This window comes from Anoplopoma fimbria, chromosome 12 (assembly GCF_027596085.1).
Source record: "Anoplopoma fimbria isolate UVic2021 breed Golden Eagle Sablefish chromosome 12, Afim_UVic_2022, whole genome shotgun sequence".
Lineage (NCBI taxonomy): Eukaryota > Metazoa > Chordata > Actinopteri > Perciformes > Anoplopomatidae > Anoplopoma > Anoplopoma fimbria.
In genome coordinates, this window is record NC_072460.1 from 11,861,551 (window position 1) to 11,880,583 (window position 19,033).

General features: G+C 40.9%; 1 protein-coding gene across 2 annotated transcripts; it reads left to right on the plus strand.

Moving 5' to 3' along the window:
- The first annotated feature begins 321 nt into the window (after positions 1–321).
- Positions 322–18,805, plus strand: kcnc4 (potassium voltage-gated channel, Shaw-related subfamily, member 4). Of its 2 annotated transcripts, XM_054609241.1 has the most exons (5): positions 322–469; positions 878–1,529; positions 13,535–14,471; positions 15,253–15,429; positions 18,738–18,805. In XM_054609241.1, exons 2-5 carry the CDS (start codon positions 921–923, stop codon positions 18,803–18,805), a joined length of 1,791 nt encoding a protein of 596 aa, XP_054465216.1. In that variant the 5' UTR covers positions 322–469; positions 878–920. The 2 variants fall into 2 exon arrangements, with proteins under 2 accessions (XP_054465216.1, XP_054465215.1); XM_054609240.1 differs by having other exon boundaries at positions 322–1,529.
- The last annotated feature ends 228 nt before the right edge of the window (positions 18,806–19,033 follow it).

A 19,033-nucleotide genomic window follows, 5' to 3' on the forward strand; every position in this document is an offset into this window, starting at 1 on the left:
ACACACACACACACACACACACACACACACACACACACACACACACACACACACACACACACACACACACACACACACACACACACACACACACACACACACACACACACACACACACACACACACACACACACACACACTTAGAGGGAGTGGTTCAGTAATGCGCCAACCTTCGCCAGCAGCCAAAGAGTTAAACTGTCGAGGCTGCTGTTGAACGCACCATCCATCCATCCGGGCTGTGTCGCTAAGGGAAGAGAGGCTCCTTGTGATAAAAGCACCAGATCCCCAGCTGGAAAGCCACCTCACATCTGGCACGCGAGCAGAGCCGGAACAACTGGTGGAATACATCAGCGCGTGATTGTTGGCTCATTGTTCAGGCTTCACCATCTTGGCGGAGAAGATAAAAGTTGTCGGGGATGATTGTGGATTTTAGCGTTGCAGAATGTGGATATGATCTGTCTAAAACCAGGTGAGGAGTGACACATTACCTCGGACTGAGTGGCTCATCCTAAAGGCACGTACTGTAGGCTGCTGTGCGTAATTGGTATATTATTTTTGTTTCAACAATTTTGTTTTCCTGAGCGGGAAATACTTCCAACATCTGGAAGTATTAATTGAAGTCCCATTGTGTGATCCATTCGTCGTAAACATTGAACAACACCTCCAGTGAGCCCGACTAGTCGCGTTTTATTCCGACAGCAGCAGACGGAGTTTGGTAACAGGTGGTTTTTGTGGTGCGTCTCACTTTGCCGCGCTGTCTGGATTATTAGGCTGTTATTATTATTTGGATATGCTATATGAGAGGCACAGGTCAGGCAATATAAGGACTGGGGTGTGACATGAAGGCGCACTTGGCGTTAATCTTCTGATTTTGCAGCTTTTAACGAAGGGGCGAGCAGCCGGAAGGTCCCTGCCTCCCGATGATAAGCTCGGTGTGTGTTTCGTCTTACCGGGGCCGCAAGTCGGGCAACAAACCTCCGTCTAAAACATGTCTGAAGGAGGAGATGTGCAGAGGGGAAGACTCGGACAAAATCATCATCAACGTCGGTGGCACCCGACATGAAACCTACAAGAGCACCCTCAGGACCTTGCCGGGGACGCGCCTGGCCTGGCTGGCGGACCCGGAGCCGCAGGTCAGCTCCGACCCGGACGCCGCGCCCCCGAGTGCCGAGTTGTTCTTCGACAGACACCCGGGCATCTTCGCCTACGTGCTGAACTACTACCGGACCGGGAAGCTGCACTGCCCGGCCGACGTCTGCGGGCCGCTCTTCGAGGAGGAGCTGGCGTACTGGGGGATCGACGAGACCGACGTGGAGCCGTGCTGCTGGATGACCTACCGGCAGCACCGGGACGCGGAGGAGGCCCTGGAGACCTTTGAGCCGCCGGACCCGGAGACCGAGGACGACCGAGAGATAGCGAGGCGGTTCGGAATCGAGGACTGTCCCGACAGGTCGAGGGGCTGCTGCGAAGTCTGGCAGCCGAAGGTCTGGGCTCTGTTTGAAGACCCGTACTCGTCCAGAGCAGCCAGGGTGAGTCCACCAGGTGTTTTACCCTCTGAGCGCCTTAATGAGCACAGGTGTGAGACCAGACAGCCAGCAAGGGATTTGTCCATTAAGGGGAAATGGGCGCACGTGGTGTCCTAGTCAACAGGTGTCCTTACGAAGTCCAGCACCAGACAATCAGACAACAACCGTGATACGTTCAAAGGAGTCAAGTCTTTTTAAGTTCTCTGAATGAAACGTCTATGTTGTGTGTTTACTATCTACCCCTTACAAATAGGATTTCTCCTCACCAGAGGTTTTAGTCTAGCTTATAGTTTGTTATCTGCAGGGTCAGCAGCTCAATTCAATTTCAATTAACTTGAAATATCCCAAGGATAATTCACTAAAAACAAATACTGCTTACCAAGTCCTGTAAAATCAAGGGACACAATAAAACAATTAAAACATATGGAATAATAGCAGCACTCTCTATAGTCTGCCAGTCTAGTGCACCTGTTTCACTTTACTCCTCGGTGGCCTGAATGTTATTGCTTGGTTATTTAGTTGTTAAATCCTCCAACCTAATAACTCAACTTGATCAAGTGACTATAGAAAACGTATTAATAGCTACATCATTTGAACCTGGCAATGCCAATATCCATGGGACTGTGACTTGGTTTTTTTAGGACACGTCTGTTCTCTGGCCACAGTTCATATCTTCACATCTGTTTCATTGATTGTTTCCAAGAACAGATGTAGATTTGCAAACGCATCAACTAGGGACTGAGTCTGAACATCTGTTCAGGTGTTTGATTTGCTCACGTTTTAAACAACAGTCCAACAGAAAAGTATACAAACACCAAATATATTGCGGCATTTGTGCTAATTGGTTTGAAAAGCAGATAGTAAAAACACAAATGACTGAGTGCATTACTGATGAGGGAAAAATGATAAAACAAGCAAAGGGACAAAATTATTTCACCTTTGGGGTGACTTGGAGCGCCGTCTGTGAGTCAGGCTGTATTCAGCATCAGTGGTGGACCTCAGTGATGCACTTGTTGTTGAATGGGAGCAAATCTTTGTGTACTGTTTCCAAAATATTGTGGAAATCTTTACATCAGTAGTGGAGACTGGTAATGTAGCGTATTAATGTCTGCGATTTTGAAATGAGATGGTCAACAACAATCACATATTTTATGGGTGGAAATTTCAGGTGTTGTAAGTGTTGGCTGACCTCCTCATTGTTGGGGTCCAACAGAACCCCCTGCTGTATGTGTGATAGTGATAATAATGGTGAAATCAACCAATTTTCTTTCCTTAAATTATGTTTTTAGTTTCTTCTGGTCTTCACAGACAGAAATCTACAGTGTTTCGTCCTATGTAGTCTCTTACATAATAAACAACAACAATTATGATACGGCATGACATATCAGGCTGATAAAACAATGTTAGGTCTGTTTTATGAGCTGTTATAAAGGGTCTATGGACCTCCAGGACCCCAAACAGTCATTCAAGTTAATGTAGTGTATTTTTGTGCTAGTTCATCTTCTTACCTGTCACTCCACCCGTTCATGGGTAATAGTTAAAAGACATGACAAATATATTTATTCAGCTCCCAGTTAAAGTTATTTAAAAAAATGTCATAAATATGTCACATGGACAGCACTCTCTCCCGACAACTAAATGTTGCTTTCAGTCATGTGAATAGCAGATTTTCAGTTCTTACTTAAATATATGTTATGAAATTGTATCAGAATGCTGAAAATAGAGAAAATGCTGTTTCATGACAAAAATACAGTGCTGCTGAAGTGTTCCCACACATCCCGTTCAAGGGTTGTACTCAAAGCTTCTCTAAACACGAGTGTTTGAAAGGCTGCAGGAGTGTACATCCATGTACAGTAAATCATGCTGTATATTAAACAGAAGAATGGGGTCTTAAATACACATAATCATCCATTTATCACAAAATTAAAAATCTAATCTGCTATGTTGAGAGAAACACCACTGCCCAATTATAAGTGTCTTTTGCTTATTTGTGAATACTATTTTATTCAAAGATTGTCATCATGTCACACCTGACGTGTTTGACATGTATTTCTGATTTTAAGAAATACACTCCCCAAAAGATCAATCTCAATTTCTATATTTCATCACGGTGAACAAGATACACTTCTGTTTGGTTCATCGATAAAATAAATATTTCAATGTTGTAAATTAAAATAATTTTGCTGTAATGTCTTCCACAGGGAAAAACAGTGATTTCTAAGCGTTTGAAAGTATCATCTGCCTAATGGCTAAGCAACAAAAGCATCAGAGCACTAAATTAACTAAACATGGAGGCAAGTATCGAGTGTCACTGGCAGGAGCTGTCAGGCAAAGGGCCAGGAGCTTTCAATGGTCAAAAAAGAAAAATGCATTTAGTCCAGAAAGAGAGAGGCTGATGCTCACTCTAATTTCTGTTTGCATGTTTATGGAGTTGAATGGTCTATTCAGAGGCTCCTGCAGTGATGCAAAAGTTCTTATTGCATGCCAGTCACAATACAAATAGTGTTTATTTTAGCTTCCCGTCCAGGTGGCATCTGCAGGCTGTCACTGTAGAACAGCCGACATCTCTGAGTCACAGCTGCCATCTGAAGATGACCGCGCTCTGCCTGCCAGTTCATCACGTCTGTCTCTCACCACTGAATATTTGTAAATGAATCCATCAGGATTTCACTTTAGATGTGAATCTGGAACCATGTAACAAGAAGGAGGGAGTGCGGATCCATATTGACCCAGTCATAATGCTCTTTGTCCATTTCCTCTTCAGCTGATTCATGCACGTATGTTAGCTCTGTGTGCATTCTGAGAGGAGTGCATTTTGAGGGACTCATGTTACCTTTATGGCCTTTTATATTTTAAAGAGCCTCTGAGCTCAGCTGAGGTAATGTGATTCTTGAAAGCTGGAGGGAAATTAATCTGTCGATCATTTCAGCCACTTCCTCCTCACTATCAACAATGACTAGAGATGTAGCTCTGTGAAAGTCGGGACATAAAGACTGTTCTGATGATGGCACCGCTCAGATGTTAGAGATCATATACAGCTGCAGTTATGTTCGTAAGATTCAAGTTCTGACTCTCAGCTTTAATTTGAGGGTGTTTACTTTCACATAAGACTTTGAATGAATTGTAGTCCTCTTGGACGTGCTAGGCAACATGAAATTTCACGGCAATCTCCTGACTTTTCCTCTCGCGCAACCAACAGATTGACATTTGTGGTTTTGCGTGAAAGGACAAGTAAACATTACACCAGATTCATGTATGTATGTATATTCATGACCATTAAAGCTGTTACTTATACTAACTTACTTATAAACATCAGCATGTTAGCACACTCACGGTTGCATTTAGTGCCACAGAGCCACGAGCATGGTTGTAAACTCTACATAGTCCTTATATTTTAGATGACAAAGTTTTAATAACTGAAGCATTAGGTTAACATAATTAACATTTAATTGTAAATCTTTTAATCGACTGGTTGAATTTTATGACTCAAAAGACATCAGCAGACTTGTATCCACCCTGTCTGCATATTTAGGATCAGGATACATTTGGGGTTAAAAGTAATAAACAGGATACAATTTCTACAATGTTCGCAAAATATGGATGTGACACTCAAATACCAAGCTGAAAATCAGAACATTTAGCTTGTTAGAATTTATTTTTTAACCAAGTTACTGGAGCACAGAGCCAAAACACTAAAATCATTGTTCTAATAGTAATACTATAGAAATAAACATTTCAGTTTCAACACCTGGAGAGCTCCTTGAACCTGAAAGTGTACCAGGCTTCGTAGTCTCAGATTAGTTGCATGTGACAATCAGACTTGACATTAACATTGCACATGTTAAATCTTCCCATGTGCAATATTTCATAAATAGCACAGCGCTGCTGCCTGTAATTAATCACGGCAGCGGTAATGGGCTACAAGTTGTTATCAGTGGAGAGCAATTAAAACTGCCTTTTCCACAGAAAAGAGCAATGCATTTTATCCCACATAAAGAAAGAAATCAATCTGTCTTTGTTGTGAGACCAAGGGACTAACTGATGTGGGATTGTTTAGGTCTGCATATTATCTGGATTCTACATTTCAAATAACAAATCAATTTGGCAATAGAAAATGCTGTTGTGTTTTAATCTGTTCAGATTTTACGCTTACAGTTCTCATTGATTGACATTTACATTAAGATTCTGTGACTGGATCAGACACCTTGGCATGAATTTAGATTTTTCTTTTTTTATTGTCAAATTAGATTAGACGCACTACTTTTACACAGCTGTTAAAGCCGATAATGTCGCCCCAGTAGCATAGCGAACACCCATTTGTTTCCCCTTGTTGTTTGCATTGTTAGCTGCAAACTGCTGGCTCAACTGCTGCCATGTTTAGAGCTGTTGAGCGGCAATATAAGTGCTTCCGATCCAGTATTTAGCACCTTTAATTATGTATAGATTAGATGTTGATATACAGATTTAATTAATGTTGAATGAGCCACCACCTTACACTTAAATATTGATATTAGATGAAAATGTCCAACCATAATAAGAACTTAATATTGCCTTTTCACCTTTGTCTCCAGGGAATCACATCAATGTATTCACTTCTCTGTCACCACATCCTCATCAAAACCTAATTTCGTCTTTCTTGCTTAATATAGAAAGCCATTCTCAAACGTCACATTTTGTCTCGGTGTCACACCCAGTTGATAAATAATAAATGAGCGTTCTGAGCCTGACTTTCACAGCACTGACACCTTTCTATGCTGCTCTGTGATTGGAACACAGGATTTGATTTTTAACACATCATTAAAGCAGCGCAGCCTCGTTAGGAGACGCTTATAACACTGAATCTTCAGTGATAGAGGGATGTAATGGTGTGAGATTATGTTGGCTGTTTATTCTGCTCAGTTCTAAACTGTTTGTTGAAAATAAATTGGCCATGTTTTATTGTGAGGTTGGTGGAAGTATACACAGAGTTTGCAGACTTTTTTTGAAGACAAATTAAAATCAATAAATACATGTTACTAATAATGTAATCTTATATCCACAAAACCAAATGTTTTTCCCTTTTTTAAAAGTCCCTCAGTTAAAAAGCCTAAGTATTTGTCCTTGATTACACATTTTGATACTGAGCATTGCTAAAATATACAAATATCATCTTATTTAATAGTGTAGAAGATTTGCCAGATTAAATAGTGTTCTATCAGCTTCAAACCTCAGAAGGATTATAGACAGTGTGTTATATTATTGTACATTTGGGAAGGAGAAATATGTCAAGTTATTCTCTGTGTCCTTGATATTGCATGTGATGTCATACATATCTCCGGTCTTCTCTCAGAGGGATCCTGTGTTAAGAGCGTTTACTAACAGAGGTATCAAGGTGTTAATAGAATATTATATTCCATTAAAGCCACATAAGAGAGGAATCAATGGCCCCTTTCTTGTTTTCCCCCGTGATCTGGTGTCTGTCCCGGTCTTAAAGATCCACAGCATCAACTTCTTGTACCTGTTGAACTGGAGTTACCCATCTCTCTATCCTCCTCCTAGTTAATGAGATGTTCAGCTCTGTGAAGGAAGGTCTTCACCACTGAACTTCAAATTGTAAGTGGTGGATTTGGGATTTGCCATGTTGCTGCTGCAGGTTATTGATTGTTGATGAAGGCTGATTAAAGCTGAAAATGACTTAAAGCCCTTTAATGGCAGCGAGTTAAAATTCATAATTGAGTTATACCTCCCCCGATATTTGTATTGTTTTATAACACAGTTTAGATCATCCCTTCAGCTTCTGGTTACATGAAATATAAACATGTGACAACGAATAACTTATCTACGGATATCCTGAAGACACCCAGCTGACAGGCTGAGTAGTGGACCTTAATTCTCCTTCATCTTCAGGAGGACTGATTCTGAATCAGTGTGACATGAATTCTAAGAAAACACCAGAAGTGGCTGCTCTCATCAGCTTTGCAGCTGCTGACTGTTCATAAGGCTCGTTGTTGTGGTTCTTGTGTATAGCGTGTCAGTGTTAGTAACAGAGCGTGATGCTGAACAGCTGGAGGTGATGGCCATGATGGGACTCCCCAGCTGCTGCACCCTGACGCACAGCCCGCTGCCTGTCCTGTGTGCCTCGCTCCCGCTCTGTTTTCCCATCTGGGACCGGGCGGCTGTCCCCTCGGGGGAACATTGGCTCTCTTTGCACGCTGACACCTGATGACCTTGGATCATCGTCTTTTTGCCACCAGTGAACGGCTTTACATCTCCTCAGAGGCTTTACTGTACTCTACTCCTGTGGGTTCAGCGCACGTGTGTCATCTTTAACAAAAAGTCGTGGTAGAAGTATTGTTGCCGTTCACAGTGATGAACGCACAAATAATTATGTATCAGCTCTGCCGTTTCTGTGAGTTCTATGGAGCTTTATAGCGTCTTTTAAAGCATTATTCAGCTGTCCGGCCAACAGCTGAACTGTTTTGGTCTCACTGCTTTCAATGCTTGGTTTTCAGTGAAAAGTGGTCTAAAAACCCACTGAACACTACCTTCTCAGCACTAAACAGCAGTCAGACACAGTTATAAACTAGCTGGTAAACATAGTGAAACATTTAAGGGTGAATATTGGACTTGGGTATACACACAAAGGTAAACACAAATCTAAATGTATGCTAATTTTACGCTGTGTCTTCTGCATGTGCAAGTAGAAATCTGTATGCTAACAAATCAGCCATGACAACTTTATAAGATATGTAAGTGATAATGCTTTAAGGGTTTAAGTTAAAGGTTTAAGTTAAAGAAGAAAACCTATGGTGTTAATATTACAAGAGAAAGTCCAGCATTCAAAATATTAGTAAGTAATAGTTAAGATGTTCTATTGGCTAAATATACTTGAAGCATACACATTTAAATATGTTCTGCATATAAATGGGCTTGGTGAGAGTTATACTATAATTACTGATACATTCATGCCTTAATAGCATTTCATTGTTGCAATTGGTGTTAGTGGAACTATTTATTACCAGTCCCTTCTCCCTGGAGCTTTCAATCTGATCTCATGGTCTTCATCAGCAGATGTAGATTGTTGATCTCAGGCATTTAAATAAAGTGAATGAGGTGAAATGTAATAGCAATTCAATCCGATCATCAGGCTTACTAAGAGCTGAAACTGTAAAACAAATGTAGTAGAATACACAATTTTAAATATTTGCCACTCACATTTAGTGGAGTAGCATAAAATGGAAAACCTCAAATGTTATTGTACTGTAAGAAAATTTAAATGTAACTTTATTGATCATCAGGAGATAAATAACTATTACAGCAAGTAGACCATAAAGGTAAAAAGGAACTTGATGGATATGAAAAGATATGTAGATAAATAACAAATATGCTACATAGACAGGGTTATATACATCTAATGCTTGAATCAGCTTTAACTTTCAGGAAGATTGTAAAAGCTACTTTCACATTCACAGGAAATAAAAAAAACTAAAAGTTGCACAGTTAACATGCAGTTGTTAACATTCTTCATAACATCAGCAGGCTCAGTAGACCAACATGGAAACACTGGTGGCAAAGAGAGATTATGGAAATCACTCACACACTCTGACTGTTTAAATTTCCCACCATTCAGCTGTAAACACGATATTGGGGTCTCACTTTGTGTCCAACCTTAAAAAAACCATACAGACACATTTAAATGCTGCAAGATTTATTGGACACTTGCAGACATGTACACATGCCAATAAATAAGAATACAAACAACCAGAGAGACGAATGCTTCACTACAAACCCCAAAATACTTTGGGGTTTCACAGGTGTGAGGTCAAGCCGTGTGGTGTTGCTGTGAAGACTTTCTTGTTGAGCCTTTTATGAGAGGAGCAAATTGTCTTTATGTGTTGCTGGACCTCCAGCCCTTCTCCCCTGCAGAGGTGCCCCTGGCTGCAAATACCCAGCTCTGTTTAGTTCTTGGATAAACCGTTTGGTATTTGAGCAAACTGAACACTGTTAAGGCCTGTTGGGCTCATCACAAGCAACGGAACTCCATTTTATTCCGGTGGCTGCTGATTTATTGTCATACTGAAGGAGCCTTTTTTGTGTGATGGGTTTTTGTCAAAGCCAGAGAAGTGTGAAAATGTGTTCGGCTGCAAGATGATATTTTATTTATACCCATCAAAATAATTAACGTCTCTTCATGAGACGAATACAGAGATTCATGAAACAGCTTGACAGTTTTTAGAAACAAAAAAATGGACACATTTATTGAGGCTTTTGTTTTCCAACAAACACAACCTCCTGTGTTTGCAAGAGTGAAAGTGTCCAAGCTTCAACCTGCTGAATGTTTGGAGGCTTGGAGCTGGAACTGGGTGGATATCATAAAAGTCCTACATATTACCTGGTGTAGCTATTTGCTGGAAGGTGAAAATAAGTGGCTGATTACACCACTGTGTCACAGAGGGCTCACCTGTCTGTCTGAATTGTCCCCATCAGAGCTAGCAGGGACAAGGACGGCAGTGCATTGAGAGAATTGTTAACTCTAAATTGGGTGAAAATCTGAACTATTACAATTATATTTAATCAGTCAACATTACACATTGATGATGGCTACTTATGTTTAATAATTAAAAGAGGTGTGTTTGACCAAGGAAACAGTATAAAAGTATTTACACATATTAGCATTGATTCACAAATGTCCAAGATCTAATTATTCATGAGTTTGCATAGATAACCAAATGGTATGTTGGTCCAATAACTTATTCCTGCAAACTCCTTCTCTAACACTCCTCTATTCAGGTTATTATTCAGATCTATTGTGCAACAAGTACAGAGCCCATAATGGGACATAGTAGTCCAGAGAGGACTGATGAGAAGCTGGGGTCATTTTTTTATTAATTGACTTTGTAAGTTGTCTTGCTGAGATGCTTCAACAGAGGATGGACCCTCTCATTCGCTGGAACCCACCCTAATTATCTGGCACTGACTGTAAATCTGACTCTTTTGTCTAGATAGTTTTCCATTATGAAAGGACACAATTTAAAAAATATTATGTATCTCTGTGTGTGTGTTTGTGTGTGTTAGACAAACTGTGATTACATGTAAATAAGTATTTTAATACATTTTCTGTGAATAAAGGCTCTAAAAACAAAGTCAGTGTTACTAAAACACGTAGAAATTTTCAGATGAAAGCAAGCAAAAACATTTGCAGTCTGTTTCACTGACGCAGGATTTGAAGATTCCACTAGATTCTCAATGATCATTTAAAAAAAATAGATGAAATATACAAAACGTGCATATCAGCCGCTTAGCATAGGTTACCAAGTATATCTAATCCTGTGCACTTTTGAGTCACACTACTATAAGTATTTCTGTTGCTAATTTATACTTCCTCACCACTAAAACCTAGAAGGAAACTTTCACTTGTAATGGAGTAAATTGCATTGCAGCGTTGCAATTTTTATTGAGTAGTTCTTGTGCCACTTCCTAATGTTGATTGAAACAGACTAACAGAGGATAAAAGACAGATTGTTTACTGGTAGAGAAGAGTAGCAAAATCCGTCTACATGGTTACAATGCTCAACCTCAGCCCCTGTGATGTGCTGAATAAGTAACTATCCAGATGTTTACTTCTGTTTCTGTTAGTTTAAATGCTGTTCGGCTTGTTGTGATATTCCCCGTGACTCAGCTCCACAGTTGGTTGGCTTGGCGATGCTCAGGGAAACCGTGTCAATGCGACAGGGGGGAACTCTGAGCTCCTCCTGGGGCAGAGTCGGGGTTTCACAGCCTTCAGCTCAGTCCTCGTCTTCTCAGGGGATCAGAGCTGTGAGCACCTCCGAGCTCTGCAGGGACAAAGTTGAAGAAGGTTGTCATGGTAGAAAGCTGCAGGTTATCTGGGTGCAAAATAGATACACTATCAGACGTGTACCAAACTGTGTGCAGTACTGCAGTTTTGAACATGGGCTGCTATTTTTTTCAACTCCATAAGCTGTCCCATTATATTTAATTTTATTTGTTCCACAGTGAGTTAGTATCTCCATTGGACATCACATGCTTTATTTGTTTTTTGTTATCACAGACCCAAACACTATAGAGCAGATTGATATGTGAGAGGCCCCTGGAGGAAAAAAGGAGCTGAGTGCAAGCAAGGTACATGTACATATTTATCCAGCTGAAAGAACAGAGAGGCATTGAAATTTGTCTAGACAATAAAGACAGACATGGCCATTGTGCTGGATCAGGAGGATGCCTTGCAGCCACATTGTTCAATTTACTTTCCATCAGTTGTAAAAACTGTTTGACTCACTCGCCGTATGTTTGGATTTGTACTTTTAAGAGAGAACATTTGTGTGTTTGTATTGTAATTATTAGAGGGATCATTGATAGCAGTGTTTCACTCTGGGAAAAATGTCTGATCAACAGGACTTTTTTCCCCAAGACGTTCTGTGTCAGCAGACTCTGTTCATCCCTACACTTCCTTCTCCTTCACTTTTGGTTAGAGACGACACAAACTGTTACCAGATGAACCAAAAACCTCCTTTTTCGTTACAGAATTGAACCACAAGGCCGTTGTCTATGTGATATATGTGAAACACAATTCACAGAAGGCTCATGGTGGGTTTAGTAAGTCAGTGTTGGCACCGTGTGAGCGCCTCCTGCTGTCCGAAACTGGTGAGGCCCCAGTTATGGGAATCACGTTTCCTCTCAGCATGATTCAGGCTCTGTGTTCATGGCAGTAATTGGTTTGAAATTGGTCTGTTTTTCAAAGAAAATTGTCCTGGCTCCCAAAAAAAAGAAAAAAGATATGCTCTCTCTAATCTTAAAACTAGAGTGGCACTGGATTATCACAAGAATGAATTCCTGGCAGGTAATAGAATGTCATGAGGAGGCGTAGTGGTAGCAGAGCAGGAAAAAAAAGAATTTTGTTTGATGTTAAATTTTTTGGAGGGGGGCAGCATAGTTGGTATAAAATGACAGTTGCCTTTTATAATCCTCATTACCATTTTGTTTTGGTTTCAGGGAATAAACGTGGCGCTGTCAGTCAACCAGCTCATTGGTCCAGACTGAACTGTGTCATTGGTTGCCATTGAGTTTCAGAGATTAATTTCTTCCTCAGTATGAATTGTAGTAACTTTGGTGGACACCTGATTTCTCATTTAGCAGCATCATTATGTCAATGTTGGTATTTTTCCAACACTTTGGTTTGCAAAGACCTTCCAAATAATGGAAGTCCTATCGGTCTCAGCTGAGCTTAATTTGTGGTGCTAACTAGCAATGTTAGCATGCTAACAAGCTAAACTGAAATGGTGAACAGTGTAAACACTTTGCGCTAAACATCAGTATGCTAGCGTGCTGATGTTAGCATTTACCTCAATACACTGACGCTCAGTACAGCCTCACAGATGTTAGCAGATTAAAGTGTATTTTCTTTCCCACTTGAGGAATACTGGTATCTACTGGTATTTGTCAGGATTGCTGGATAAAGGTTTCCCATAGAAGTCTGGGTAGCCCTCCACCTCTGTATAATTCTATGATATATTTGTATCGTAGTCCTGCTGGTTTCTGCACAGTCATCATATTTAGAGTTATCAGGGATCAATTTCTACACTTCATATGAAGCTATTTTTTCAGCCAGTCATTTTTTAAGTGCAAAACTGACTTCACAGTGAATGATTCATCTCAATTAACTTGCATCCTTACTTTGATATCGTCAACGCTATGTGTCTCATCATATTGTTTTTGTGCCTGACTTAAGTGTTCTCATATCAGTGTTTCTTTGCTTACTGTCAATCATCTCACACTCACTGCCTCCGCCAGAAATAATCCCTTAAAACATGCTGCTTTCACATCCATGTCTTTTTATCGGTGATACTGTAAAGTTTGATAAAAAGAGAGCTTATAATATAATTACACATGGAATGGATAGAAAGCCTTTGCACAAAACAATACTTGATATAATAAAGACAATACTGATTACTTATTAATTTGTTGGAAGGCATGAAATTGTATTAATTGTTTGTTTCATCTGTCTTTTCCAGGGAGTGGCGTTTGCCTCCCTCTTTTTCATCCTGGTGTCAATCACCACCTTCTGCATGGAAACCCATGAAGCCTTCAACGAACTGCAGAACCGGACAGAGCTGGTTGTCGTGGGCAACGTAACACAGAAAGTGTATAGGTTTGAGATGGTTACCAAGCCCATCCTCACCGTGGTGGAGGGCATCTGTGTGGTCTGGTTCACATTTGAATTCCTGGTGCGAATCATCTGCTGCCCGAACAAGCTGGTCTTCATCAAGAACACGCTCAACATTATTGACTTTGTGGCCATCCTGCCATTCTACCTTGAGATGGGCCTGAAGGGTCTGTCATCCAAAGCTGCAAACAACGTACTAGGCTTCCTTCGTGTTGTGCGGTTTGTTCGGATCCTCCGGATCTTCAAGCTGACGCGGCACTTTGTAGGCCTGCGCGTGCTCGGCCACACGCTGAGGGCCAGTGTCAATGAATTCCTCCTTCTCATCATTTTCTTGGCGCTGGGTGTTCTCATCTTCGCCACCATGATATACTACGCTGAGCGCATCGGAGCCAGTCCCAGCGACCCCACGGGCTCCAATCACACACACTTCAAGAACATCCCCATCAGTTTCTGGTGGGCGGTGGTCACCATGACGACGCTGGGCTATGGAGACATGTTCCCACAGACATGGCTGGGTATGATGGTGGGAGCCCTTTGCGCGCTGGCTGGGGTGTTGACCATTGCAATGCCGGTCCCCGTCATCGTCAATAACTTTGGGATGTACTACTCGCTGGCTATGGCCAAACAGAAGCTGCCGAAAAAGAAGAAGAAGCACAACCCGAACCCAGACGCTCCGACTGACTCCGCCTCGTTTGTGAAGTCGGAAACAAACTCGCACAGAGACAGCACTCAGAGCGACACGTGTCCGCTGGCTGCTGAGGAGAGCGTCAGCAGGAACCGCTCAGGTCAGGTTGCATTGCAATGTTAAAGGATCCATTCAGCAGAATTAAAGATGTCTCCCTCTTTAAACCTTGTCCTAGTTACTCAGAATAATCCATAGACCTCACCGAACAGCTTTCATTGGAAATTCTTTCTTACAATGTAAATATTATTTTTTCAAATTGTTATCCTTGTTTTTTTACGATTATCCAGAGGATGTGGGTCATTGTTGCTGGTGAGAGATGTTGGAAATGTTTTTGATTATTATTTACAATTTATATTTCACAACACAAACACAATTTCATTCAACTTAATGCTTTTAAGTCAGAAATTTGGGTAAATAAAACCAAAAACTATCTGCATGGCTTTATACCTCTAGAGGTAAGTTAAACTATATTTTCTTTGTAATTTGGATGAAGTGACCCTTTTAAGCTGATGCCTGTTGATGACTGTTTATTGAATTCATACATCAGGTTTTTAATTTAGAAGATTATTTTGTTTATGCTGTTTGTTTAATTAATGATAAATATTTGAGAGGTCTTGAGCTAATTATAATATAGCAGCAACTGTATTTCTAATCTTTCGGAAGCTTTTCAGAGTTTGTCTGAGAGATGCAATGTGTTTATTCATATAGACAGTAACACACCACGATCAAATTACTCCTTATAACATCTCAGACAAATTGAATTTAATCACAGAAAAATACTGATTTTATGCAATATACCTCCTCCTTTGTCTGGGCACTCTGGGCAGTCTCGGTAAAAGCTTTGGCATTTACGTCTCTGTGTGTTTTTGTCTTCCTGTCAGACTCCAAACAGAACGGTGATGCAAATGTGGCCCTTTCAGAGGAGGAAGGCTGCAGCCTGACCCAGCCGCTGTCCCCCAGTGAAAAGTGGTCTCTGCGGTGCTCTCGGGGGCGAGACAAGACTAAGAAGGAGGCCACCTGCTTCCTCCTAACCCCTGGAGACCCCAACGTCCATACTGGTAAGTTACATACATATCAGCACACACGTATAAATATACATATTTAGTGTTTGTACAGTTGCACACTGTGCTTTTTATCAGCACTGTGGTTTAAATTCACTTTTCTGAGAAAATTCTAATTTGTTTTTATTGGTTTGTAATCGGGTGATTTGCGTTTCCTCCACTGGTGCTCTCTGGGAATTGAACAGTTTATTCAAGAACGTCCTGTTAGTTAGTTAGTTAGTAAAGTTCCTGATAGATTACAGGTTCTAAAGGGGAGCTATTCACTTTTTGAGAAATCTGCTTTTTGGGGGAGTTGTATGAGAAGGTTGATACCACTTTCACTGGCTGTCTCATGAAACTACAGCCAGGACACAGTTAACCTAGCTTAGACTTGAAGCAGGAAGAAACAGCAAGCCTGGCTCTGTCCAAAGATATAAAAAAATCTGCCTACCAGCTCCTCTAATATTCACAAATTCAAAGTTCTCTTCGCAATATTCAGAGCAATAATAAAGCAGCAAATAACCTTTTGTTATGTAAAGATACAGAGGAGTAATGTTTACATTAGCAGAGAATGAAGTCGCTCTCACTCTGTGTGTGTTGTAATCCGAGCCTCTGCTTGCTTTGGTCATGTGAGTGTGCCCGACTTGTTAGCTCAGGCCACAGCTCTGCACCGCTCTCCTACCGCGGTTACTGCCGATAATGACGTCCAAACAGACGGCAGAAGCATAGCATCCAACTTCTGATTCCCTCTCAGGTAAACGGTGTTAGCTCTCTCAGAACTTTTGCTGTAGTTAGCACTGTTAGAGCTGGTAGCACCGTTAGCTATGTGCTACCAGCTCAGCACTTCGCCATGTTGAGAGCCATGTGGAGGCAACAAATGTGCTCTGAATTTCAAATGTAGCACCTTTAGCACATGTTATATCTTGGTTGTTTCATTATTACAAATATTGAGCTGCAAAAATGACACATTTGTAGTTGTTACACTTTGGTGACAAACAACCTGTTGTGTCTTAATGTAAGAGAAGCCCTATATACTCAAGCATATGCTTTCAGGCTCATGTACAAGTATTTGTAATGCAAGTTGGATTTAATCAGTCATCTTGTAGACATTCAGATTGCATTCATACATCTTTGACCTCCGACTCGCAATGATTACCTATATAACACTAATGTTCTTTAATATTGACTATTAGAGGAGTGCTCTGCAACAGGTAACGTGTACTTGAAAAAAAGGTCAAGCTCCCTCAAGTCTATCTATTGACATTCACTCTCAGCCTGCCATCTCTCTCTGCTTGAATGGCTGCTGGATCTTACATCAGAGCCTCCCAAAGTACCCAAAGCCCCCTTGTAAGAAGAGGCTCTATATTTGGCTGCTACATGGATTCATTCCTGACATCCTGATCAAACATCCTACCCAGTCAACATCCTGACTCTCGTACGCAAACATAACCACACTGAAGGTGTTTTCCTGCAAAACTGCACTTTATGGAGATGCATTTTTCTACTAAAGGTCATTAGCACATCACTTTGGAGGAAAAAACAACACATAAATGGGGCACTTACGTTAGCTTGGCTCCTATGAGACAATATACTCCTTTGTTTGTTGAAAGGCTCGTCAATCGCTGAATGTGTTGAGTGTTGTAGATTGGTGTCTGTTAATGGTATGTTGTCACATGCAGAACAAAACAGCCTCAGTTATATCAGATTTCTGATAAAAGAGGAAAAAAAAAAGAGAATGTTGCTTAGGAAGAGGAAATAATTTGTCAAAAATAAAATTCACAGCCTCACAGTCACAGTGGGAAAGACACAAACACAGAGTAACACAAAGTATCACCAGCCTGCTTTCACACTGACTTCTCTAATAATACGCTGAAGTATAGCAGCCCATGAAATTGCCAAGCGAGCTTTCTTGTGATCACAGAGTCAAAAACGATTGGAAGCTAAGCAAAGCCAGAACACCTCCAAACTAATATTTGAGGGAGAGAGGGAGGAGGGGGTAATTCAATCATGAGCCCTGTGTCTGGTGAGTATGTGGATAATAATATCCCAGTCTATTACAGTGGAATATCGCACATACACAACACATTTTTGTGCACATTACCTGCAAAAAGGGCTCAAGTGGACTTTCGCTGTTTCCTAACAGTGTTAAAGCTGTTGTGGCAGAGTTCAAAATCAAAAAACTCCTTGTTTCTGTCCAACATGCAAAAAGCTGCCTTTTGTGATTGCAGCCAATTTTTAGCTCAATGGATGGAGATGAATTATGACACAGCGGCTCTGCTCTTCAGAGCTATGCCCATAAGGCATGGCGTTAGGTTAATTCCAGGGTTACAGGATATAAGGTATGGATCATATTTCACCAGAGCAGCAAGACAGGAAGCAGAGAGAAGGACAGATGGATGCAGCAGGTCTGAAGATGCTCAGATGGTTATCAGTGACAGGAAATGGTTGCCCGCCTTGCAGAAGGAACAAAATGCTGGTGAATTTGAAGTGATTAAGGCCGACATAGGGAGTCATGCAGCATTGTTGCAGCTGTAGCTGTCACAATCTATACATGCAAACACTGTCTTGTTGGGAAGTGCATTGCCTCAGCGATGTGACAACCACCAGCTCGTCTCCTCATGATGAGTGCATAACGGTGCGCAAACCGTTCAAGTGCTGCTAAAAGGAAGCAGCAGGCGGATATTCAGACAAGCAGGGAAAAGGCTCCCGAGCTCTGATGAGCCTCCATATTCCAGAGAGACTCCTCCGGATGATTGCTCCTAATAAGTTTCCATTAACAACATGGGTGGCCTTAGCAAAAGCCTTCTGCTGGCCTTTAAAGTTCAGATCTGTAGGATTTCTCTGTCTGTGCAGTAAAGGCAAAAAAATACTCCTTAAACAGGACATTTTAAACAACAATTTTGATATTCAATTAATCATTTTAGTCATTTATCAAGCAAAAATGTACTGGTTTCTGCTTCTCAAATTTTAGGATTTTTCATATTTGTAAATGAATTGTTTACTACTAATTTCTTTGGGTTTTGGACTGTTGGTTAGATAAAATGGGCTATTTGAAGATGTCACCTTGGGCTCAGGAAACCTGTTGTGGGTATTTTTTACTATTTGATGACATTTTATAGATTAAACACATTGATTTGGGTTTTCAAAAAATTAAGGATTGACAAATATTTATTTATTTTAAGTGACAGGTTACCAGCATGAACAGGGGAAAACTTCTTCAGCAGAGATATTTTATTACACTTCAACAAAATCATGCTCCAGGTCCATTTTCTAGCTCTTTCATGCTCAAATCATAAGTCAGCGTGTTTCATTGTGTTTCTTAACAGAGATCTGTAAAGACATCCTCGCTGCCACTGGAAACTACGCTCAGCCGGAGGTCACCACGCTGACCTGAAGCTGATTGGCTACGAAAAGGAGAAAGAGCATGATCTGTCGGTGGAGTACGAGCTGTGCGGAGCTCCTTTTTTTTTCCTGGATGAACTGCAGAGTGGAATCTCTTTATTCAAGACAGATTTTTTTTATTTAATTTTTTGGTCTCTGTCATTCATCCCAAACCCTGAAGTAGAAAACAAGTTGCATAGGAGATTTACCATATGTTCACTCATTTGCATGTTACAGAGCA